Here is a 27121-nt window from a genome sequence, read left to right as displayed (position 1 = left end):
AAATGCTAGCAACATATATGCTTAGAAAATTCATTCTAAAAATACCAAACTATAAGGAGACATTGGAGAGATACAAATTCCAAGAAACCGTCGTTGGATAATCATAAAAACACGTCATCATAGATAACATCGAGGGTAGATAAAGGTGTTTATTTTTTCTGGAGCATGCTTACACGTTGTGCACCATGGACAGAGATAACAATTGAGTTTCTTTATTTAAACAACATGCATGTTTTCACCCCCACTAGAAAATCAATCTTTGATTAAGATACGACAGTTCGACTGAAGAAACATTGATAATTAGAAATGTTTCGATGATCCCATCATTATGTAGTGTCGACATGCATCAGAAGGAATCATATTTTAATCAGGTATGTCTTTTATTTCGAAATGCAATTTTGTCGACTGTAGTACGAACTCCTGTTAAAATCGTCTGATGATTTCTCAGTTCTCGAAGGATTTACAACAAGAGACATTGTGCTGCCCAATTGAAAGGTAGAAAGGTCAAATTAAACGCAAATGGCCAGCAGTTGTTCCGTGTTTTAAAAGAAACTTCAATTAAACTTTCATAAATGAAAATGAAATCAATCTAAGCGCCCCTACAAGGAAAAAAACTTTCACTAAGCAAACAGTAGAATGCACTTTAGAATAGATGAGTGTAAAAAACTAACAAACTGACCATATTTAAGTGAAATTGTATGAACATTCCGTATCGGAGAAAGAATTGCTTCTGTGATTAACTAACTATTGCTTTTTCTTCACAGAATGATATAAACAAGAAACGCTTAGTCCTATCTTGTGATTTCAATGGATACATGAAACACATGGCAACTTGGTATGGGACTGTCATTTCGGTAGTGTTAATACTCTTGGTCTTCCTATGTCCAGCAGAATGTGGTAAGAATTTCGATTTTTTTAAATTTCTGATTTCTTTAAAACTCTTTACCCTTGCTTTACAGACAATGATATGAATATATCCATTGAAATTTCAACTGTTTATCTTTTATGTTGTTCGAGTCATACTGCAGGCACGTAGCATCAGGGAGGGAAGAGCAGCCCCCTTTCTTACACTTTTTAAGGGCATGTTAAAATAAAATTGAAAGGGGGAAATTAACAGTCAAATTGATTTTGATGTTATATGAAGTAATAGGTACGATATGCTCTGCCCCTCAACCCCCCCCCCCCGCCCTTCCCCAGCCCCAAGGGATTAGGATTTTCATGAAACGTTGTTTTTTTTTTCTTGTCAAGATTTTTTGGCCCCTATCCCCCACTTTCAAAAACGATGCCTCATGCCTGTACTGACAGACTTTATTTAATTGCATTACTCAGTTCGGTAATTCTTCATTTTTTTAAAAAAATGCGTTGATATTGGTCGTGTTTCAGTTGTAGACCTAAGTTGCGGATCCCCCTCTACAATTACACTTAACAGTGCGTATGAAAGCTACCGGTATCCTGCATCCGGAACATATCCAACGTGAGTATAGAAGCCAGTTCGTTGGTAACAACTTAATTATTAAAAGGAATTAGGACTCATCAGAGTGATTAATTACAGTCGGAGGTTAGCAAATCTAATAAAAGCATGACAGATTTTTTGATAGATTTGATCACGCCCAACTGTATTTGGTCACCTCAAAATAATAAAGAAAAAAATGATTCCTTATTACTTATGTATCTATTATAGAATTTTTAACAATTTTAGATATTGAAATATTCATGGATGAAACTTATTAGACTATACATTACAAAATCGATTTGAAGTGTTATCACAGACAAAGATATATACTGCAAAATGTAAATATAAGAGTCTCTGAAACAGAAATCGTTTACAAAATCCCTCTGCCATTAGGTCAACTGAAATGTGACTGAAAAATAACTAAAGATGACTTAATGGCTTTTCTCTGACATTTAAGTCAATATGATTAAAATCAGATTCTTGATCCGCTCCTTGTTTTTCAGCTGTCGCTAAACGAGCCTCGTGTAGCGACAAAAAAAAAGAGCGAACCTAGAATCTGATTTAATCAGACTGACACTTAGTCACCTTTCCAGATCTTTCAGTTAATATTCATTTTATTGATCTGCAGATTTTCATGTACCAGTAGTAGTCTTAAGTGCTCGTTGGTTTTATTTTATGTAGGGCTGATCCTTCGTGCATCGAAAATCTATTTCTTGAAACATTTCTTCTGGAAAACAGCCTCATCTACTTTTCATCCATAGTTTGTGTCTTTGTTGTGTTCAATTGATAAGAAAAATGTTTTTTTTTCAATTAAAATAAGATAAAATTGGCATTGATCTACGATATATTCTCAAACAAAAATATATTGATGAATATCAATGAACATATAATAATGTTCTCTTTATAATAAGTTGAATGAGCCTTTAGGTTTTTATTTGACTTACTTGTACCATTCAAATTACCATTTTATTTCAAATAATTTTTCGTATTTTTATACTGGATTCGAGAGAAAAAAAATTGTTATATATATCCACCTTTCTGTATGTTTCTTTAATTATTGTCTAGTGATATAATTAGCAGAGTACATGTAATGATGCTCTTTTTTAGACTAACAACATGCGAATGGCTGTTTCAATCACCTGATGCAAGTTCAAAATTTTCCTTCGTTGTGTCTGATATATACGTCGACTGTGGAGATGTTTTCAATTTCTATGATGGTGAGAACAGTAATTTTCAACAATTTTGGTCATAATTTAAAGTAAATAGGGACATTATGGAATCATTTTTATTCAAGAGTGTAAATGTTCGTGGGTAGCAAAAATTTCCTGTTTCGTTGGGGCGTAATTTAGTTGGTACATTTAGCAAGTTCGGGACAATTTTATTGAAAACTAAACAAATCCTTGTATATAGCTATAGGTTCGTCGGGATGTAAATTCGTGGGCAAGGGTTACCAACGAAAGCCAAAAACATTGGTTTTCCACTAACAATGATGATTCCACATTAATTTAATATATGAATTATTATGTCTAAAAACCAATGATTCCGCCTTCAAGTAAAAGTCTCAGCTCAAATTCAAAGGGAAAATGATTAGGAAACACTGAAAAAAGACTGCATGGGTGCTGTTTTAATATGAAAGGCATCTAAAAACCTGTTGTTGAGTGATATTTTAATACTGTCAATCAAGTTCTATTATATTACGCATTGTTCATCCTCCAGTATGTATTTTTGTCCCCCGCCGCAACGCGGTGCGGGGACATAGAAATGCCGGGCGTCCGTCCGTGTGTCCGTGGGTCCGTGTGTCCGTGGGTCCGTGTGTCCGTGTGTCCGTGGGACCGTGCGTCCGTGTGTCCGTGCGTCCGTCCGTCACACTTTTTTGTAAGCGCTCTCATGCCTACAAATTTTGACGGATTTTCATTAAATTTATACCAAATGTTTATACCACTATTATCTTGGTCAAGTTCGAAAATCAGCATTGGTCGATACTTTTTGTTGGAGTTATCGAACTTTGACCACAATAATGACTCCGTTTAATGAAAAAATTGACCTTGTAAGCGCTCTCATGCCTACAAACTTTGACGGATTTTCATTAAATTTATACCAAATGTTTATACACTAATACCTTGGTCAAGTTCGAAAATCAGCATTGGTCGATACTTTTTGTTGGAGTTATGGGACTATGACCACAATAATGACTCCGTTTTATCCAAAAATTGACCTTGTAAGCGATGTCATGCCTACAAACTTTGACGGATTTTCATTAAATTTATACCAAATGTTTATACCACTAATACCTTGGTCAAGTTCGAAAATCAGCATTGGTCGATACTTTTTATTGGAGTTATCGAACTTTGACCACAATAATGACTCCGTTTTATCCAAAAATTGACCTTGTAAGCGCTCTCATGCCTACAAACTTTGACGGATTTTCATTAAATTTATACCAAATGTTTATACCACTAATACCTTGGTCAAGTTCGAAAATCAGCATTGGTCAATACTTTTTGTTGGAGTTATGGGACTTTGACCACAATAATGACCCCAGTTTATCCAAAAATTGACCTTGTAAGCGCTCTCATGCCTACAAATTTTGACGGATTTTCATTAAATTTATACCAAATGTTTATACCACTAATACCTTGGTCAAGTTCGAAAATCAGCCTTGGTCGATAGACTCGATACTAGTATACTGCTTGACCGGCGGGGGACCCAGGAATTCTATTCTTGTTTTAAATGAATTGCAACATTATTTCCAGCTCTCTTTTATTTGTGTAAAACTATGTCAAACAAGTAAATGTATTACAAATGTTGATAGTGCGAATGTTGATAGATATGCCAATAGGACCTCCTCGAAGGAAAGATAAAAATAAAAGAAACTTAAAGCTTGCATACACTTGTTAATAATAAAGTTCAAAAGCTTGTGTATTTGGAACAAAGACCCCTTTCTTTAGCTTTTACAAAAGCTATCAAGTGTTATGACATTATGTACCTAACACAATTTATCTTACCATTAAATGTATAGTGGTAAAGTTGATGTTACATGCATTGTTGAAATCGTCAATAAAATTTGTTGGGTCTTTTTAAGATTTTTTTTTTGTAAATGGACAAAATGAACTGATTCAGTGTTTATATTCATAAGAACTATATATCAAAAAAGGAGGACCATACTAGAGTAAGTTTTCACTTGTTCATCTGTCACAAGTCATGTCTTGCGTAATAAATTAACGAATTTTATATAATTATATTGCAGGTGATTCAGACAGCGCCCCGACTATTGCTACCTCTATCTGTTGTTCTACTTGTGGGACAACACTGCCTGCGAAAAAATCAACCGGAAGTAAAATATATGCAAAGTTAACCACTGACAGCACTACTAATACGGGAAGGGAAAATGGCTTCAAAGTATCCATTGTTTATGGAAAGGATGAATGTAAGGAAGTTTATTCAAGTTTGGGTTTCATAATATAATCTTCTTTTAGTGTGTTTGACATTATACAATTATAACCTATTGATGCAGTCAAATTTTGTCTTATAGTCCTCAAAGTATCAATTGTTTATGAAAAAGATGAATGTAAGGAAGTTTTTGTCTTATTTTATTATTTTATTTAGTTGATAAGAGTTAATCGATCGAGGACAAATTCCGAGGTTGATATAGTATCGTCGGGTCTATAAAAACCTGTAGCAATTGATATCAAAAGGCTAGAGAATATATATAAATATAAAACTAATAAACTTTAGTTTTTACCAATATTTTACCAGCACTGCCAATAGAGTAAATGACACGCGCATTGACCTCTTTGCTCGTAAGCAGCGTCCGTACAATAGCATTCCTCGATCCCTCAGAAGCTGTTCTTGTAGAGCATATTAAGAGATCTGTATTGTAAGCTAAACATACATTGGGTCAGTTACTATGTAAGTAACAAAACTCACCACCCTTTTCCAGATAGGGTTGGGATAAAGATTACGGTTTTCAGATTTCACACTGGACATCCTTACCACCAATGGCGGCTTCATGTTAAGAACTACTGAAATGTTGATATTAGTTGTTCTGGGGAATGCAAATGTTTCAAGTCCGAATTATTTTGCACTGCTCTTTGCAGTGCAACTGCTTAGACGATTAGATCATGTACATTCAAAAATGAGCTGCAGCATTTTTTTAAACGCATGCGCAGAGTGTTCATATATGAAACGAACATCAAATTATATCATACAACAAATTCTTCTTAGAATATCATGAAAACATTTTGAAAAAAAACGCCATTTTGAAATAAGAGGCGGCCATCTTGAAAATGACCAAAACTTGAATGGCCAACGATATTTTTTGATCAAGTAATGTTCAAGAAACCTTCATGCAAAATTTAGTGCTTGTATCCACAAGTGAAATATTCCATCCACTATCCGCTACACTATTGTTCATGTACCGTTGATGATTAATCTTAACGTTGCTTCTTTTAGCAAACTGTTCATCCAATGGAACATCAAATAATATTGATCTATCAGGTTCTGTGACTCTCTCTTCGCCGCTGTTTCCTGCTACGTACCCAATGTAAGACTTCCACATTTTATTTTATTTTTGTTCTTTTACTGAATTTGCTATGCAAGCGTTCTTTTTAATTGTTAATATTTGATGTGATGTTAACTTTAAAAGTATACTTATTGAGATTCCAGCAAAGAAAATTCACTTTACAAGTATTTCTTTTGTGTCCGAACCTTATTTCATGTATTTTTAGATATTGTTTTAAAACGTTAATGGCAGTTTCAAATAATGTGAATAGCATGAACAGTTTTATTTATCTACAACGTAAATTTTGTTAGATACTATTGAATGGGAATCTAACTATTTCTCAAACTCAAATCCCTAGCCTTTTATATTTATTGTATATCAATGTCCTTGTGACATATTTAATAAAAAAGAGTTTTAAAACAGTTGATTGAATTTAGATATTCATTACATATTTTAATTTTTTGTTCTCTTTTTCATAGAAATCGCGTGTGTTCTTACACTTATACAAACCCCAATGGAATAGTTAAGATGGAGTTCCTATTTTTAGACGTCGAATCAAACGGGCCCAGCGGTTGTTATGATTATATTAAGATATATGACGGTAGGGAATAAAAGGACTTTTTCTATACATAAAAATTCAATTGCTCAGCTTTAACAAACTTAACATACTGTTTTCCATCAATGAATCTCTATTTCTTCATTTGAACATATTTTGGTTGTTAGGAGATACAACTAGCTCAGCGCTAATCCAGCAGGTGTGTGGAACCACTATTCCTGGCATAATTACATCAACCGGATCCTCATTGACCATTTTGTTTTATAGTGACAGTGTCAGTCCAAAAGTAGGATATTTAGCCAACATTTACCCTGAAAGTAAGTGCACATATGATAAGGACAGAATCAATATCCATAAATACCTATATTTAGTGAATATTTCCCCTGTATGTTTGTATAACAAATATGCGACGTTCAATTTTCTTGAACATACTCAGCCTTGTTACGGCGCACGAGCACACGTCTAAACATCATCACGCTAAAGTGCAGTATTTATTTTGTCTGAACGAGCTGGTGTGCTATAAGACCAATTACATCAAAGAACATGAGTCCCGTGCTTAAATAACAACACTTTGATTAAAAATGAATAACAATCAAGATTAAAAGAGTCACTGAGAATTTAAAATCTGATGAAAATACCTATATAATTTTCATCTATTTACTTCTACGAGAAACAGAAATAATGTTCCCATTTGATTTTTTAACAATATATTGTCGTTCATTTCAATACATTACATAGATATCGCAATTTAATTGTAATGCTAAAAGTTGAATGACATTTGCAAAGTGCAAAATAACGTCAGTTATATATTATGCTCTGAAAATATGCTGTTATAAAAATTGTTTTCATATTTCACCTCAAAACACAGTTAAACTTTGTTACGATATGCATACAGTAGTTATGATAAAGATGGATATTCAGTAACATTGATATATAATTTAATTTAATTTGAAAGAAGAATATGCAGGGTTCTCCACATCTTGGAATTTAACCGTCAAGGAGATTGAGAGTGTTCAAAGCAAGACAAAATTGCACCTTTGATCATTTATAATTTTATTTCCCCTTAGATGAGTTTAAAATCAATAACAACATGTTTTTAATTACATTCAATGATTTTCTTAAAAAATACTCTCAATATAAATAAATTTGTTAGTGTTATGTATTTCATCTGTTCATTAAAATTTTTATTTATAAGCATTAATGTTTTTTTAATGCGTTTTCAGACAAAATTGATGATCACACGTTTCTTCTTAAGACTTTCATCATAGTTTCACATGTAATCGTGTCAAATCATTGCAATGATCAAACACCGCTATAACCCCTGCGAGATGAAATTCATGATTTTAAGAACTTTAATGAACCGTTCATGAAGTTTCATGATGTATTCATGACTGGTTCATAACTGGTTCATAAAGGTGGTTCATGAATTTTATTCATGAATATATTCTTAAAATGTAATTCATGAACAAATTATGAATATACAAGAATACAGGAAATACCTCAGGTATTCAATAGTTCTAGGTATTGAAAATTCATGAATTTTCATGAAGTTCTAATTTACGAAATATATAATTAATTTCAAATACTTTTATAAATAACATAGTTTACTCTAGTATTCAGAACACTATCTTTTTAAAAAAGAATTATACATCTTAAAATATTAATATTAAAACGCAGTCTTCATGAACATTCATGAATATTCATGCAAACACCTATATAAATGTGGCATCTTTAATTTTGAAAAAGAAAGATGTGATATATTATAGTTACTTTATTTATTCAATTCTAAGAAACATGTAAATTCATTGACAACAGCGAAGGTCTCAGACATCATGATCAAATGGTCATTACTAGATCCTAAATTTGACGCCTAATTATTTCATTGTTCAATTTTTTTTTTTTAAAATGACATAATTTATTAGTGAATAATCAGTCTTTGCAGATGATACATTATGGCTGTTTTATGTTGTTAAAAATCTTGTAAACTAAACTGAAAAAGTGAAATAATTTAAAACTTTGCATATTTCTTTGGAAAAAAGATTTAGTATACGTTGAATTCAAACTTGTTTGAATTACATTGTATATCAAGTTTATTAAAGACGTGGTAAGTTGTCAGTCTATCATAGAAGCATGAATACACACAAGACGAAGTGCGTCTGTTCCTGAGAGAACGACAGAGAAAATGTTCCGAGCACATTCGGTTGAAATTTGGACCCCATCGAGTTTAGAACCGTTGCGGTTTCTTTGTAAAAGGCATTACTGTTGCATACATTTGAAAGCGATTCATTCTAAGAAATTACAAATCCGTTATGTAAATATTCCGTTGAGAAATTCCAACAATTCATTTATGATTAGCTGTTTAAACTCAGACAACTACCGTTACTACACTCCGAGTTTCGAGGAGTCGGCCATTGTTTATGAGGTGTCATGTCGATTCGCCTCCGTTACAAAAACACACTGAACTTCAATTTGTCAATTAACTTAATGATAAGCAATAATGAAAATATTACTTTAAAACATTAATGCAAATTATAGAAATAAAGTATGAAAGATTATTTAATTGAGTGTAAATTATTTTTTAAGTTCCAAAACCTTGAGGGTTCAAAAACGAAGGGGGTTGAAGTTTAACAGACACAACTTGTGTAAACCGAACGATATTAAATCGTACGTTTCTTCAATCTCTGAAAATATAATAATGAAAACTTAAGCATTTTATAATTAGTTTCATTTAAAGATATTTTTTTGATTATTATTAACATATGTTGAAAAAATTATTTAACTAAATGAAAGAGTCTCAGAATACACAGTCAGCGAGTTGTTTTGATTCTATTACGTCACTTCCGCCCAATGATTACGCGTTTTGAATGAAAGCAGACGGATCTTCAACATGAGCGATGGATTAATTAAGCATGGAACATGCAAGAAGATAATGCAGCAGATGTAGTTCAAAGTAATGGTATTAAAGGTAATATAGTATGTATACATGTATATTGAAATAACTTTTATGAGGGAGTCAAAACGTAAGATTAAGTTTGTTCATTTTTTCAAACATTTCAAAATGGCGGTTTTTAATTTGTAGTGAAATTCTTTTTGAACTAACTTATAAGTTTTTACTAAATAATTGATGATAAATTACACATTTGATATACCTAAATCGGTGCAATTACAAGGTAAAGTTATATGCTGATGTCATTTGAGTTAATACAAATTATTTTTTACTCTAGAATTATGCAGTGAAACCAGAATATTGGACAGCCCTAAAGATAGTGATCATTGAACATAAATTTCAGTAAGTAATAAATAAATGCTATTGCAAGTAGTTGAAAATTTCTAATAGGATGGCCAGTATCATTTACAAATTTGAAAACAGTTATAGTTTCATCGTAATAAATTAAAGAAGTATTTTATTCAAGTATATTGATACATTGAAATGGATTGAACAGCAGGCATAATGCCTACTTATGTTTTCTCCTGAATTTTTCATCTTGTTTTATCTTGAGTTGTTTTATTTTTCTGCGATATCACTTTTTCTAGGGTAGGCACTCTCATTCTTAAGCATTATCATTTGATAAAAATATTTGAAATAAGAATTAAATGAGATGATTGAATGATTAGTTGATGTTCCAAATGTTTTAAACAACATGTCATAATTATACTGCTATTTGTTATATTATTTTTGTACAGTACAGGGGTACAACTCTTCTGCCACCGAAGGGGCTATATGTGAAGCCTGAAGAATTGCCACCAAGAAGTATTGTCACCAAGACACTCTGGGTTTGTAGAAAATAATCATTTAAAGGATGGAGCATTTTACCTACCATGCAGTAAATGAACATTGCAATATATGGAATACAAGTGAAATCAACATGAGCAGAGGCAAGGAAGATGCAACAAAGGAAGATTTCATAAAGAACATATTGATAGCTATCAACTAGTAATCATATTCTAATGTCGCTTATATTTCAAATCATTGCATATTGGTATGTCAATTCTAATATTGTAACATTCCTTTAAAGCTAATGAGTTAGTATTGATATCATTACCTGTTGTTTTTTAAAACAACTTAATTAAACTTGCTGATTATTTAAAGTGATAGTCAGTACATAAGAATTATGTGATACTTAAGATATTGTCTCATTATTCTTCAATTTATTAATATAATAAAGTATTTTATATTTGATTTTTTAGGAGATTTTACCTTTTTATATACAAAATGTAGAAGGTAAGAATTTTCATGAATAGTTCATGAATTTTATTTATGAATTATTCATGAATAAAATTCATAATGATATTCATGAACAGTTCATGAAGATTCATTAAACTTATTCATGAACAGTTCATGAAGATCCGATGAACTTATTATTGGACATTCATCAAATGATGAAGCTTCATGAATATAACTGTTCATGAATTATTCATGAAAAATTATATTCATGAATATTCATCAACATTTTTTCATGAACAAAAATTCATGACTTTAAAATGTCCAATAATAAGTTCATGGGATCCTCATGAACTGTTCATGAACATTTCATGAATATAATTCATGAATCATTCAAGGGAAAATCATGAATTGTTCATGATCATCTCGCAGGGGTTAAACTCGCCCTAAAACGATATTAAAATATTATTTACCGTATTTAATACCTGACATGAATGAAACTTACCTCAGCTTTTCATCAATGTTAAAAAAAAAATCACGCATTATCTGAACTTCACAAATTTCCGACGGCATTTTTTCCCTTCAATGTTTACGACATTTAACAGTTTGTGTTTACGAAACTGATGAAACTTAGTTACATCCCTTGTTTTCTTTCGGAGCCGAGAAAACAGCTAGATCAAGTGTACTATAAAAGCAAGATTTGGCGGGTAGTTATATTCACCTTTAGAATACATTTAGAATATTAATTGTAAATGACCATGATTTACGCTTGACCCTTTGAATTCTGAAAGAATATCTGTTTTATACTGGCTGTTGTATAGCTGATTGACTTTACTGTCCAACGACCATTTTCGGTTACCCTGTCCTCATTATTAAGCACAAATGGTATATAAAGGTGCAAGTCCTGTTGTGTAAACACAATTACAATGTACATGTAATTACGGAAGTTGTCACTAGAACACAGCATTTTTAAATCAAATTAAAGTAAGTAAATATCAAATTTTATGATAGTTTTCATTTTTTTTATATTATTTCTTCAGAAAAATGTCTTGTTTATCAGGTTATAAATAAAAATAGTATATTTCAGCTGTAACTTTGTTTGCGTATAATGCGTCATTTTAAGCCATAGATTTCAAACCTTGCTTTGCCTGAAAAATGCATAACATGTACAAACTCAAATCATAAAATTTGTTTGAAATCGTTTAATGCAAACAGGGGTTTAAAGGTTTTGGAGATTCCGGATTTGGAAAATAACAAAAAATTAAGATTTTATTATGTTTTTTAATTACACTAATCCCATACTATAAAATTGAAGAGAAAAATCTTCATTCAAATTTAAAAGATATCTGAGTAAGAACCCAATTTAATTACCATTTTTTCAGCTTATAGAATGAAAGAGTTAAACAATATCATCAACTAAAATTTCATATCATCAGTGATATTGCTGGGTGGTGTAATCTAAACATTATTATACAAATTTGATATGTGTGATATAAATCTGATTGATGGATAATTCAAGCCGATCATCTTTTTGTCAGATTTAGTCTCTGCTACCACTACATCTCCAGCTCAAACCACAAGTTGTAAGTACATACATGTATAACATATTTTAGTATATACAATGCGCATTTCAGACATTTAGCAGATCAACTGTAAAATTATTATACTCTCACTACATTATACTGAAAAAAAACCAGTGTTACATTACAATTTCATAAGATTGCATTTGATAATGCATTCCATATAAGTTAACATAACATATCATTCGTCATTCAATGGTTTTCCTTAATACATTCACTTTTAATTGCTATATAGCTTAAGTTCAAATGTCTAGCTAAATCATATTTAAAATTTTCAATGAATAATTAACCATTCTTATTTTACAAGAAAATGTATTTGTGCAATGCTTATGAATATCAAACTACCATACCATCCATTAAACAGTTCATTCGAATTTCTGATATCAAAGATTTTCAATCTGAAAGCATTGCATAAAAAATCACAGTAAATACTACCACAGGGTAGCTTATTTGTAAGAAAAAAAAATGGAAATGATTGTAGTTATGATTTTAAAGATCAGTTTTTTCCACGAGTGGACTAAAACCAAGTAAAGATAATACACAAATTAGCTCATAATGCACTCATAGTAAGGTAGGACTTTGCAGACACCAAATACTTAGCACACAGCAATCCTATGTTTCACGTCGTAGTCATGATGATGTGCTTGCAATCATAACATTTAAATGATTGTTATTCAGTAGGAGAATCCACAACACTGTATATGAGTAACTCGTCGAGCGGTGAGTAGAACTTAATAAACATACATCACATATACGTATAAATGGAGCATGATACAACTGGTTTAATCATGTGATATCATGATTAATGCAACAATAATAATGTATGCTAGAAACATGGCATGGCCTGATATTATACATACAGGATTTTTCTCCTTTGTAATACATTGTAATACATGTACGTTTATCATGATATGTAATATACTTTGATTTGAAAGAAAAAATATGAATGCAAGAAAGTTTTAAAGGTTAAAAATAGTAAAGTAGCAGATTTAAAAAAATGCAACGAAGAAGTACAGTTTTCACATTTGTTTTATGTTTTACTGTATATGAAATTCATCTGCAAGAACACATTGCCATATATTTCCTAATCAGTATTGTTGTGGTTTCATCAATTTCCGTTGAATACAAATTTTCGTGGATTTCGTTGTTATATTTGGCCACGAAATTTAATATTCGTTGAAGTGCAATTTCTATTAAAATTTTGTCCCTTTGACCCTTGGCTTCGAATTTTTGAATCTTTGAAACTGTGATTTTCCCTTTATCCACAAATAAATGACCACAAATATTAATGAAACCACAGTTTCAAGAAAAAATTATTTTAAAACACGTAGTAAAATTCAAATAACCTGTGGAATAAAATGCCAGAATGTTTATACATCCAATTATTGAGATAAAAAAAAATCATGTTTGCCAAAACGAGCATATCTTAAGGGGAAAGGGTTTTAAAACCTTGACAAACGTGCAACTGCAATAGAGGAACCATGTATTATAATTGTTTTGTGTACCTTTGGTTAATACAAATGCATACATGTAGCTTTTATTCAAACAAATTTAAAGACACTACTTTTATCAAAAAACAGTAACAGAAGCTCGTATGACTCTCATTAAAAGGACTCTTATTGTGTTAACATTTATCATGATTGTCAAACACCAGGTTGTTATAATAATCAATGGTTTAAAATCTTCCGATTTAATTCGTCTTGTTATTGATATTCTATGCAAAAGTTATTCTCGAATAAAAGCTCTATGCTATTACGCTCAAATATTAATTGAGCGCATAAACAGTGATTTTGATTGGTTGATTTAATAATCAGTATTGATTAAATTTAAGTTGAAGAATCGACAAACGGTCGTTGGATTTCATAATGATACTTCTTAAAGAATATTATGCAGATGTTTCAACCGGCAATATGAACATAGCTTGCATGATTTGTTGGAACTGATATTTTTCTTTTGTTAAAAGTTGAATCGACATCATCAGTTACTGTTCCTTCTAAAAGTAGCTTGTTACAGGGTAAGTTCTAATTGCTTTTAAAATTGCGCTATACGACATCATCTAGCTTTGTTTTGGAATCACAATAAGTTTTTCATGATTTTGAGTCGATTTAGGTATTTTTGTTATACTTTTTGTAATAAACACCAATTTGAATGAAATTCATAATAAAATTCTATACAAAGGTTTCTTTCATATATCTTATTTTAAAAGGGCTTTCATTTGTTTGTTATTAACTTAAGTTGAAACATCAACCTCATTTGAAGTTTCCGCTACATCAAGTAGTAAGTTAAAGGTGGCCACGGACTTAGCATGACGTTTTAAGTGAAAATGTACATATTTCTGAATCCAGCACATTATCTGATGCATGGGTGCATGTATTTGAATGAGTTTGGACTCGTCTGTGAATGCTTGTATTTTTTTTTAATTATGCTAAGTAAACGTAAAAATCACATGTTGCAAAGCATAATTTTTTTTAAAATGGTATTTCCAGTGTCTAAAAAATTCTTACGTCAATCTCTTCATCAAGTGGCACACAAAAGTTTTAAATAATAGCATATTATCAAACGCATGAAATCTCTATCTTCAGCAATAACTTTTAATCCTAAAATAAGATTATTTTTTCATTTCCGATACAGTATCACAAAAGTCGATTCAATTCCAGGAATGTTGCATATATATGAAAAGTGATACATGAATGTACATACATGCAGTAATTTTAATATTATCTTCTTTTCCTCTTTCTTGTTTTATTAGGTCACCTGAGTAAACTCAGGTGACCTATTGCTATCCATTTTTGTCCGTCGTCGTGGGTTAACAATTTTACATGTTTAACTTCTTCTTAAAAACTACAAGGCTGGTTGTTACCATTTTTGATGTGAGGCATCTCTATGGTAAGAAAAATTGAAATTGTGAATTTCGTGGTTCTATCACCCCCGGGGCGCCACATGTGGGGCCAAATAAGCCCCAAAAAAGCCAAATTTTCAAACATCTTCTTCTCTACTCCCACACATGTGAGGAAAAAACTGGTTGCATGGTTATGATGTCCATGATGCCCTCTACCAAAATTGTGAAATTCTTGGCCCCTGGGTCAGGGGTTCTGGCTCTAGGTACGGGCCAATATGGCCACACAGTAAAAATGTATTAAATCTTAGAAAATCTTCTTCTCCACTCCCATATATATTTGTTAAAAACTGAATGCATGATTATGATGTCCATGAAGCCCTCTACCTAAATTGTGAAATTCATGATTCCTGGGTCAGGGGTTCAGGCTCTAGGGTGGGGCCAATAAGTATTACATGGTTCCCAATTAGTTGTAAAAAAAAAAAAAAAAAAAACTATGCCCCACTACATTTTGGCTTCATATTTATCCTCCCAACATCTTTCGACACACTATATTCCAAAGGTGTTACCGTATCGTATTGTGCCCGTTGCAGGAATATCTTTTATTTGAAAATGCATGTATATCCTTTTTAACATAACCACCATATATTTAAACATGTATTGAAATCTTGTTACTATCATTTTGCTATTTAGCATGTCGAACGTATTGCTTACTATTTTTATTTTAGCAATGAGTAGGTGTTTTAATACATGAAACTATCAAAATAATAATATCATTAAGGTTAGAAATAATAATGTTTAGGTATACTATTTGATAATTTAAAAAATTTAAAACACCGATGGCAAGAACAGGCAATGCATTTTTAAAAAGGTCTATAACTTTCATATTAGAATATATAAGAAACGAAAGAAAATGTCATAATAACTGGTATTTTTCATTATCCTTTATCATTCGTTTTGATTTTAAGTAGAATCATCAACTTCACCACAAGTTACTAGTACATCTGTGACTAGTACTTCAGCAGGTAAGGCTGCAGATTTAGTAGTCTTATCCAATGCATGCAAATAACATAAATGTTGCATGGTGCCCAACAATTAAGGGCATTTACAAAAATATGTCTTAATACATTTTTGTTGCATTTACAACAGTGAGTTTCATTGCTTTTGAATTTAGACGGCTGCAGAAAAAGTATACTTATCCAATGCATGCAATTAATATGAATATGGCACGGTGCCCAACCATTTAACGAAATATGACACAATTTTTGCTTCATTTATTCCCCCACCACCATTCAACATATCGTGTTTCAAAGTGTTTCCGTGTCGTTATTACGTATATTGCAAGAATATATTTAATTTGAAAATGCATTGACGTCCTTTATAACATAACCAAGTTTAAACTTATTTTATAATCATGTGACTATTTTTTGCTTATAAGCGCGTTGAAAGTATTTTTAAGGATTATTTATTTTAGCAATGAATGATAGTACATGTACTAATATTATAGTATTAAGACATGAAACTATCAATATAACTGACATATACATCTAATACCTGGGGTTCAAAAGTAATTAATATTTACGTAAACTATGTTATAGTTTAAAAACCTTTGAAACGCATGACAAGAGGAGGCATTGCATTTTTAATAATAAGTTTTGTCATCTCCATTTATAATATACACGTGTAAAAAAAAAACGAAAGAAAATCTCGTAATAAATTCTCTTTTTCATTAATCTATTCATTCTCTTTGATTTAAAGTGGAATCATCAACTTCACCAAAAGTTACTAGTCCACCTGTGACTAGCACATCAACAGGTAAGACTGCAGACTAAGTAGTCTTACCCAATGCATGTAATTAACATAAATGTTGCATGGTGCCCAACCATTTACAAAATATATGTCTCACTACCTTTTGACTGAATTATAAACAGGTAACCGTAAATTTCATTGTAAATCAAATTGCAGTGCTAAAAATGAGGTATACTTAGCCAACTGACATGAGTATTGCACGGTGTCAAACCATTTGCAAGCAATGTCTCTCTATATTTTGGCTTCATATTTAATCCCCGATCACCCCTCGACACACTATATTTAAAAGGTGTTACCGCATCGTTATTACATGTATGTCTATTGCAAGAATATTTTTAATTTGAAACTGCATAAATGTCCTGTGAAACATTACTGCAATATTTAAACATATTAAAATCGTGTTAACAGTTGTAAGTTTTGCTTTTTAGCACGTTGAACGTATTACGTATTACGAATTTATTATTTTTGCAATGAATGATAGTATTAATACAAGAATCTATCCCAAAAAAAACCATATACATAATTCATTTAAGCTTTAAGAGCAATAAATGTTTACGTAAACTACTTAATAGTTCAACAACATTTGAAACACCTATGGCAATAAATGGCATTGTATTTCTAATATGTTTTCTACATATAAGAATGTATAAGAAAGGAAAGAAAATGTCATAATAACTGGTATTTTTTTATTATACTTTCACCATTTGTTTTGATTTTAAGTTGAATCATCAACTTCACCACAAGTTACTAGTTCATCTGTGACTAGCACTTCAGCAGGTGAGGCTGCAGACTTACAGTACCGATCAGACCCGACCTAACACCTGAGTAAATCCATAATAAACCCTGGGTTTACTTTTGGGGTTTACTTGAGTTTTACTCTGGGTTTACTTTTTGAAAATCTGGGTCCACTTGGGGTTTACTTTGGGTTTACTCTCGGTTTTCTTTGGGATTACTTGGCAATTGCCAGTGGGGTCGAATTTATGCATTTAAGTGTGAAGCAGACCTGCCTGCTATCTTACCATCCTACTGCCTGTAATTCCTGCCTCTTGTATATTCCTAATACACAGTTAGCGTCTGCTTTCAAGGGTATACTTCTGACCGGGTTTACTGTCTGTGTCCACTCTGGGTTTACTTTGGGTTTACTCTGGGTCCACTCTATTAAACCCAAAGTAAACCCCGAGTAAAACCCAGAAAGTAAACCCAGGATTTTGTTGGGGTTTACTTTCTGTTAGATTGGGTCTGATCGGGACTGTAGTTGTCTTATCCAATGCATGCAAATAACACGAATGTTGCATGGTGCCCAACCATTTACAAAAACATGTCTCACTACACTGCATTTACAACATTAAATTTCATTGCTTTTTTCGAATTTGGACGGCTTCAGAATAAGTATACTTATCCAAAGCATGCAGTTAACATGAATATCGCACATATAGCGTACATCATTTTTGCTGCATTTATTCCCTCGTCACCTTTCCTAACGTTTCCAAGTGTTACTGTATCGTAATTATGTTCATTGTAAAAAAAACGTTAAACTTACATTAATTGGTGTTAACAATTATTTTGCTATTTTGAACGTTAAATGATTGACTTGGATTTTTTTTTAGCAATGCATGATATTGAGGTTCTTTAGAAGAATTGATCTTATAAGCATTTACATATACTTTCCATATTTGATTTTAAGTAGAATCATCAACTTCATTCCAAGCTACTAGTCCACCTGTGACTAGCACAACAGGTAGGTTTCATTGATTTTCGAATTGTACGAAGAAAGACGAACTGCTATACTTATTCAGTGCATGCAATTAATATGAATATTGCATGGTGCCTACCCGTTTGTAAAAAAATGGCCTCACTTCGTTTCGGATGGATATTCTTTCCCCCCACCACCTTTCGGCATATTTTATTTAGAAAAGTGTAACCGTTACAGTATCGTTTTCATGTCCATTGAAAGACTATCTTTAATTTGAAAATGCAGTATTGTCTTTAACTAAATATTTAAACATATGGTAATCGTATTAACTATTATTTTTGTATTAAGCACGTTGAACGTATCACTTAAGATCTTTTATATAAGCAGTGGATAATAGCATTAATACATTAAGCTATCAAAATGACATATACATCATTCACTTTAGGATCAAAAGCAATAAATGTTTACGTTGACTATTACAAATAATAGTAATTGAAACAACATTTGTAACATCGATGATGAGAAAAGGCATTGTATTTTAAGTAGAGTCATCAACATCACACTAAATTACTAAATCTAAGATTAACCCATCATCAGGTAAGTTCGCTGATTTTCGGATTATACAAATGCAAACTGGATATATATTTATCCATGGTGCAATTTTAAAATTTAAAAAATTCAATTGTCTTGAGAAAAACATAAAACATTAAAAATTATACTTCATCAAAATTACATATGTAAACATTGCATATAAAAATGCAACCTAACACAGAAAACAATTCAATTTTTCAATAAAGTTGGCTGCGTTTGAAAAGGCTGAATTGCCATTAAGTCACCTGTCTAAACATATCAGGTGCTTAGTACCTTTAAGTTGACTAGATGACAGAACTGCATACTGTGAATACTGGTATAGGACAAAAAACATCCTTTTTGAATGTTTAAGGCAAATCTTATGATGATTGTTTTACCATTCAGTTTGTTTTAAGAATTAGTCTTACAAGCAGCATTGATATTTATTTTCTATATTCATTGATTTTAAGTAGAATCAACAACTTCACCCCAAGCGACTAGTCCACCTGTGACTAGCACATCAACAGGTAGATTTCATTGATTTTAAAATTGTACGACTGAAGACCATGTATCTTACTTATCTAATGCATGCGATTAACACGAATATTGCATGGTACTCAACAATTTTCGAAAATACAGTATCAATCCGACCCAACCTAACAGAAAGTAAACCACAACTAAACCCTTGGTTTGCTTGCTGGGTTTACTTTGGGTTTCCTCTGGGTTATATGTAAAGCCAGAGTAAACCCATAGTAAACTCAGAATGAACATAGAGAGTAAACCCCAATCAGAAGCATACCCCTGAAAGCAGACGCTAATGTGTATTCGGAATGTAAATGGGACAGGAATTACAGGCAGTAAGATGGTAAGATTAAATACAGTCCTGCTTCACACTTCAGTGCGTACAATTGACAATTAAATCAATTCTCGAGTAAACCCAGAGTAAACCCTGAGCAAACTCCGAATGGACCCAAATTTTCAAAAAGTAAACCCAAAGTAAACCCAGAAAGTAAACCCAGGGTATAGTTGGTGTTTACTCTGGTATTAAGTTTGATCTGATCGGTACTGTATGGTACTACGTGTTTGCTTAATTAAGTTCCCCAACCATCTTTCGATCATAATATTTAAAACGTGTTAACATATATTTATTTTATGCATTACGAAATATCTTTAATTTGAAAATGTAGTGTTGTCAATTTTAACATAAACATAATGTTATTATATAACTTGGATCCAAATATTGTTCAACTATCGTTATCAAATTTAGTACGTTGAGCGTTTTATTTTGGATTTATGGTTTTAGCATGAAATGTGGTATTAATACATTAAGTTATCGGAATGAAAAATACTTCATTTACTTCAGGTCCAAATGCACTTATAAATAATTATAACGTAAACAATTTAACAGTTAAACAACATTTGAAACGCCATTGACCAAAAAAGGCATTGTATTTCTAATAGGTTTGTCACTTCCGTGTTAGAATATATATAAGACACGAAAGAAATTGTCGCAATTACTGGTCTCTTTAATTAACTATCCATTCTATTTGATTTCAACTAGAATTACCAACATCACACAAATTAACTACATCTATGATTAGCTCATCAACAGATAAGTTCATTGATATCCTATATACAGTACTTATTCATTGTGGACATTACACATATATTGCATGTTGTTCTATAACAGGCAAGGATGTCACTGTGTATCGGTTATGGTTACATTTTGCCTTCCCTAGACACATGATATATTTATTTTTAACATGTCTATTTTTACATTTTGTTTATTCATGCAATATCAAAAATAATTCTTTATAAGGTGTATAACCCTCTTAATCAGTGAGTTTGCTTCATTGACTTTTATTCGACTATTTCATCCTATACATCAATATATTAGATATGTTCTAAGTTTCTTTAGTCTGATTAAAAAATATATCATCTTGAGAAAAAAAATTATACTTTATTAAATAACTTATGTGAAGATTGCATACAAAATAGCAAGCTAACACTGAAAACAAATTTTGAAGAAAGTTGGCTACTTTTGAAAAGGCTGGGCTATGCCAATTTTAGTCACCTTTCTTAACCTTTTATTAAGTTTGCACCTTTATAGTTGACTGGATGACATAACCACATCCTCTGAATGTTAGTTAAAGACAAAAACTTCCTTTCTCAAAGTTTAAGGCAAATCTGATGATAGGTTTTTGACAATGCAGCTTTTTTTAGACTGGGTCTAATAGGCATTTATATTTACCTTCCATATTTATTAATTTTAAGTAAAATCATCACCTTCACCACAAGCTACTAGTTCATCTGTAACCAGCACATCAACAGGTAGATTTCTTTGATTTTCGAATTGTACGACTGAAGACCAAGTACTTTTCTTATCCAATGCATGTGATTAACACGAATATTTAATGGTTCCTAACCATTTGCAAAAATATCTCTCACTACCTTTTGGCTTCATTTTGTTCCCACCACCACCTTTCTAGCATACTATTTTTAAAGTGTTACCATATATTTATTATGTGCATTACGAAAACATCTGTTTTCTTAAAAAAAATGCATTGCTGTCATTTATAACAAAAACAAAATGTTATTATATAACTTAGATCGAAATAGTGTGTTACTATCATTTTCCTATTCAGCACGTTGAACACATGACTTTGGATTATTTTTTTTAACTCCTGAATAGCGAAGGTAATCGAATAGTTACACAACATTTGAAACGCCAATGACAAGAACATGCAGAGTATTTCTAATAGGTTTCTCACTTCCATATTAAAACTATATATGAAACGAAGAAAATGTCGTACTAACTTGTCTTTTTCTTTTTCAATAACCTATCCAATCTATTTGATTTTAAGTGGAATCATCTACATCACACATCTTGACAACATCTATGATAAGCTCATCAAGAGGTAAATTTATTGAGTTTCGCATTATACGAATTTAAACTGGGTATATAGTTACTTATTCATTGTGTACAATGCACATTTATATCCATGTTGTTCATTTATTGCTAGAATTTAACTGTGTTTTGGTTGTGGCTACATTACGCCTTCCTCAGACCCATAGTATATTAGAACAGTATGGAACATTATCTTAAACATGTCTATTTTCTACATTTTGTTTATTCATGCAAAATCAAAAACTCATTCTTTATGAAGGATATATTAGGAACACGTTTTAATCAGTGAGTTTTTTCTTCATTAACTTGTACTTAAATATTTCTCCATACACCTCATTATATATATATATATATATATATATATATATATATATATATATATATATATATATATATATATATATATATATATATATATATATATATATATATAAAGTTTCTTAAGTGTAATTTCAAAATAATAAAAAAAATTCATTGTCTTGGAAAAAAAATATACTTAATAAAAATTACATCCAATGAGTGTTTTATTGTTAAAAAACCTGTTTTTAAAATGAACTAAATTTATTTTACCTGAGACAAATTCAAGTTCAGTTTTAAAGGGTGAAAATGTTTCCCGCAGAAAATGATAATAATTTTTGGAAATCTTTAATCTGTTTTCAAATGTGTATTTTTGCATGGTTAGTAGCATTTAATGTCAACAGTGTTTGTGAACTTTTAAATACGGTCTATCTAAAATTTGCGTGAACCATCATGAAAGTTTATGGTTTCCTTTAATAGTTTACATGTATTGAGGTTTATTATTATCTTGAATATTGCTTTTTGAACGGTCCCTCTTTTATTAAATTTGCTATTTGATGTAGATTTATCAACATCACCCAAAATAAATTCTACATATATGATAAAAAAAATAGGTGAGTTTCATTGATTTTTGGACAGGTCGGCTGCATGTCCACCTTTCCCGTCTTTTCATTAAACAGATATTGCTTGTTGTCCTATCAACTGCATACTTAGTTGTGTCTTTCTATGTTTTGGCTGCGCTTACTCAATCCCTTGTCACATTGCAGGATCACCCGATGTAAAAGTTGTCGTATGTAGCTATTTTTTCCTTCTCCTTTGCTTGACAACCAAGCAGGTTGTAGCTTGAATTGGGAAGTAATTCGTTATAGATTCTCGGCAATTAATGCAAATGAAACATCAGCATTGATTTTTTTATTTAAAACCAGTGTAAGGATTATGTTTTATTTGAAAAGGTTGCTTCCAAAAAATTATGCCCATGGTTCATAAACATTTGTCGTTGACGAAAACGAAACAAAAAGAACGCAGGCAAGCATTGTATACCTTTATTAGATAAAAAATAACATGAATATGGTCAAATGAATGCTTCATCATGTCACCAACAGAAACAAAAAAAGACTGAATGGTCAGCAAATATCAATGATAATAAAATCATAATATATTAATTAAGTAATAAATTCTATAATATAGCTTTGAAATTTGAATATTTTCTGTATATTTATAAAACATTTTCCTTTAAAAAAGACTTACATAGTCTAAAATTCTCAATGAATATTCAGTTTACATTAGTCTATAAGGACATGATCTCATCTAAGAATTCTTATCTTCAAAAAGAGAATTTACTGAATTTTTTATATTGCTTATGTGATTTTAAAAAGATTATTTGCATGAAATGAAAATGGGGTAACCCTGGTAATAAAGGGAAAGCACTGTTTAAGCATTATAAAACTATGCTAAGTTTTTTATCAACATCAAAATCATTGCTTATACCGACAGTTTCTAGGAGCTAGAATTTTAAAGTAATTTTGTGTTTATTATCAAATGTAATTTCTTTATTTTATACATTTTAAGTCAGACATGAATAAAAGTAACACAAAAGAAAAAAAATATTCATGAAAATACACGTATGTAAATATTGAGAACATTATAAGATATATAAAAGTTAAAGATATGTAATCAGTATTATCATTTATACGTTATCATTTCGTTTTGTCAATATTATTATTAAACCTTCAGAGTTTATATATGTATATACATTGACTTTAAATATTTCGATTAATTGCATCTATCGATTTTACGTCAACTATGATTAACACACCAAATGGTAAGGGAACTCATATTTCCACAAAACCAAAGATTCCAACAACTTAAGGGGTTTTTTATACTGATATTACATGAAGGCTTTAGAATATTTTGCAACTAACATTGATTAGTTTTTGTGAGACTTATTTTTTTTAACGAAAATTAAACTGAAAAAACATCAATATTACCTTCTACTTTTGATAAAGGTTCAGTAAATGTGTTTGTTTATACAACACAGAATATAGATAAGCTGCAAATATATGCAACCTAAGTAACTCAAAAAGATAAATATTCATGCTGATTTAAATCAGCTTGATAATGTAGCTTTTATTTTATTATAAATTGCTAACTCAAAAACTTGTTAGAAATTTTTAATTTAAAAAAAGCTACATTATCAAGCTGATTGTTTATTTTTCTCTTTCTTCAATATTTCATCAATATTTTTTTTTTTTTAGAAATAAGCAGTTTTTTTTTCTTCAACAATGGCCATTTCTTTTCTTAATCTAGAGTTATGTACTTTAAGTTACAAAGGAATCTAGTCTAGCATGATTTCCCTTGACATATGCTTGTATATAGATATTGAACGGAATCTTAAAATCTGAAAGTTCATTAAGGCTGTCATTTATTTAAGTTAAATTCATTTAATCGTTAAATTTATAACATGCGTGCAGTGTACACTTGATACAAATAATATAATGCATGTCCTTAAAATCCTAACTTGTATTGCATGCAGTACTTACTTTTAACAACATTTTCTATTTTTGAAAGTAAGTCTTAACGAATTATCATTTATGCCCACGCATCAAAATATTTTACTTAACTTTTATTCCGGATGGTTTTATTAAAATAAGAGATAAATACTTCATAAAAATGGTTAAATGTATAAATATTTATATACAATAATTAGTATATTTGTATTGCAACTCCAAAATATCCATTTTCCCCTCTTTATAAAATATATACCAATGATTATTTCTAACTTTAACTTCATATGATTTTTGTCTGTTAGTCATGAAATCCATAACTACAGCTACGGCAAAACGGAAACCAGCAGTCTTTGGTGAGAAATTAATAATCATCCTGCATGAAATGCACGTCACTTTTAATTCTAATTATTTTTAGAAATATATCGGAGATATTTCTGGTAAAAATTACTAATTAAGTGGAATTTATCTCTAAGGATAAATTCATTTATTCAAGAAACAGCAGACTTGATTAGCTCAAATCATTAACACAACTGGTTCACTTTGATTTCAATCTGGTTGTTTTTTTTTCAATCAGGATTGTAAATTGAAATATATATAATCGGGTTCAGGATCTTTTTCATTTCAGTTGGAAAAACAACAAGCATCAACAGTTAAACTTGATTTTTTTTACCATTTTTTTCGAAGCTATTTATCAATTATCATAATTGTCAGTGATTGTTTCTAATTGTTGCTATTTGGTCCTTTTTGCTGAAAATGTTTATGACAACTTGTATTTTTTTTCTGGCAATTGATGTAATTAAAAAATTTTTTTCAGCAAAAGCTCATGATCAGTATCGTGTTATGCTGGAAGTATTCACTGGCGTTCAAATATGTGAAATTGAACATTCAAAACCTCTCGTTAAAAGATTTAAAAACGCTTGTACAAAATCCAAATAGTTTTCTTACAAACAATTAATTTTCAGTGTCACGTAAGGAGAAATTGAAAACCGATAAGTAAGCAAATTATTTGCAATGTACCTTTGAGTTGTAATACATATCATTTTTCATTTTTTTTTTCAGCTCAAACAACTTTAGATGGTTCATCCAATGACGGCTGGAAAATCGGTGTTGGTGTGGTTATCCCACTGACAGTTATAGCTATTGGAATAGTGTTTGTCGTTCTTTATCATAAAAAGCAAGAACAGCGTGAAATAACGCCGACATCAGAAAAGAGGGCTATAGACAAAGAGCTTCCTAATAATCAACAGGAGATTCAAATGGATGAAAAAAATCAAAACGTTCAGAAAAAAATAGATTCTGTTTAATGAAGTTTAAAAAAAACGAGATTGCGTTTTAAACTACATGATTTAATCAAAATGCCTTGAAAAAAATATTAAATAGTTTGATTTAATGATATTAAGATTGGCAAAATGTATCGATCTAAATTTTTCTTCTCATTATATGTGAGGAAATACATGTAGTATTTTCTTTATTCAAAACTATGCAATGCTAAGTTAACGCTTGTATGCTTGTGCAGGGCTAACATATTAAGATATGGATATTTTGTTTGTGTCACTTGTATTCATTAAAATAATTTTCTTCATCCAAGATGGGATTAATTGCAGGAGATCCTAAATTCACGAAATCAGTGTTACACATTTTCGTATATGGAATGATTCTTTGAGTACGAATATAATGGAGTGATAAAAAAGAGTCGGGAAAGATCAGGTCCAATAAAAACCAGAGGGCTTTATGATATATTTAATCATGCCGACTATATTTGATTACCTCATAATGTGTAAACAATGATTACTTACTACTTATAAAATTTTTAGAATATCAACTTGATTATTTTTGAAATGAATTTGACTATACGTTACGAAATCAATTCGTAGTGTTATCATAGACAGGGACACTGGAAAATGTAAATATAAATGTTGTTAAAGGGAAAGTCTAAAAAATGTGCATATTTGATGGTACATTTCATTACTTTTATTTTATTACGAAGTGATTCAATTTCAGGAATTAAACAGTTACAAAAGCTTGACCAAATTTCAATTCAAGAGTTATTATGATGAATGTTGTTTACATTGAAATTTCTATATTATTATGTTTAACATAAAGTTTTACCTGTTATTCATTATTTATGCGCTGGGTAAATGTTTTAATCCAAAGGCGTCAATTCCCTAAAATAATGTTTAAACTTCTGATCATTATTTGAATGTGAACATGTTTTTGTACACGTATTTTAATATTAAAACACATTTCAC

General features: G+C 30.8%; 1 protein-coding gene and 1 long non-coding RNA gene across 51 annotated transcripts; both read left to right on the top strand.

Annotated features, from left to right (window-relative positions):
- The first annotated feature begins 212 nt into the window (after positions 1–212).
- LOC105340957 (uncharacterized) lies at positions 213–27121 on the top strand. Of its 50 annotated transcripts, none has more exons than XM_066074237.1 (22): positions 213–371; positions 765–897; positions 1384–1474; positions 2561–2670; positions 4701–4880; positions 5906–5996; positions 6434–6555; positions 6678–6827; positions 12211–12255; positions 12931–12972; positions 14216–14266; positions 14488–14529; positions 16057–16113; positions 16847–16903; positions 17618–17674; positions 18585–18635; positions 19634–19687; positions 21435–21491; positions 22025–22078; positions 22929–22979; positions 25175–25225; positions 25932–27121. In XM_066074237.1, the coding sequence occupies exons 1-22, from the start codon at positions 315–317 to the stop codon at positions 26174–26176; spliced, it is 1848 nt and encodes a 615-aa protein (XP_065930309.1). In that variant the 5' UTR covers positions 213–314; the 3' UTR covers positions 26177–27121. The 50 variants fall into 50 exon arrangements, with proteins under 50 accessions (XP_065930309.1, XP_065930308.1, XP_065930317.1 ...); XM_066074236.1 differs by having other exon boundaries at positions 18582–18635; XM_066074235.1 differs by having other exon boundaries at positions 214–371; positions 19631–19687.
- LOC109620809 (uncharacterized) lies at positions 9093–10690 on the top strand. The gene is made up of 3 exons (XR_010710539.1): positions 9093–9475; positions 9735–9799; positions 10195–10690. It is a non-coding gene; the product is annotated as an uncharacterized lncRNA (long non-coding RNA).

The sequence above is a fragment of the Magallana gigas genome, chromosome 10 (genome assembly GCF_963853765.1).
Source record: "Magallana gigas chromosome 10, xbMagGiga1.1, whole genome shotgun sequence".
Taxonomy (NCBI): Eukaryota; Metazoa; Mollusca; class Bivalvia; order Ostreida; family Ostreidae; genus Magallana; species Magallana gigas.
Note: the sequence above shows the minus strand (reverse complement) of the source record. Positions and strands in the feature narration are given on the sequence as shown.

Bases quoted from the DNA above. Each gene is read 5' to 3' on its own strand.
- LOC105340957 (XM_066074234.1), top strand. From the start codon at position 315: ATGATCCCATCATTATGTAGTGTCGACATGCATCAGAAGGAATCATAT. The intron at 1,475-2,560 runs GTGAGTATAGAA...GCTCTTTTTTAG, and splicing joins GCATCCGGAACATATCCAAC to ACTAACAACATGCGAATGGC. The intron at 19,688-21,434 runs GTAGATTTCATT...ATTAATTTTAAG, and splicing joins TGTGACTAGCACATCAACAG to TAAAATCATCACCTTCACCA.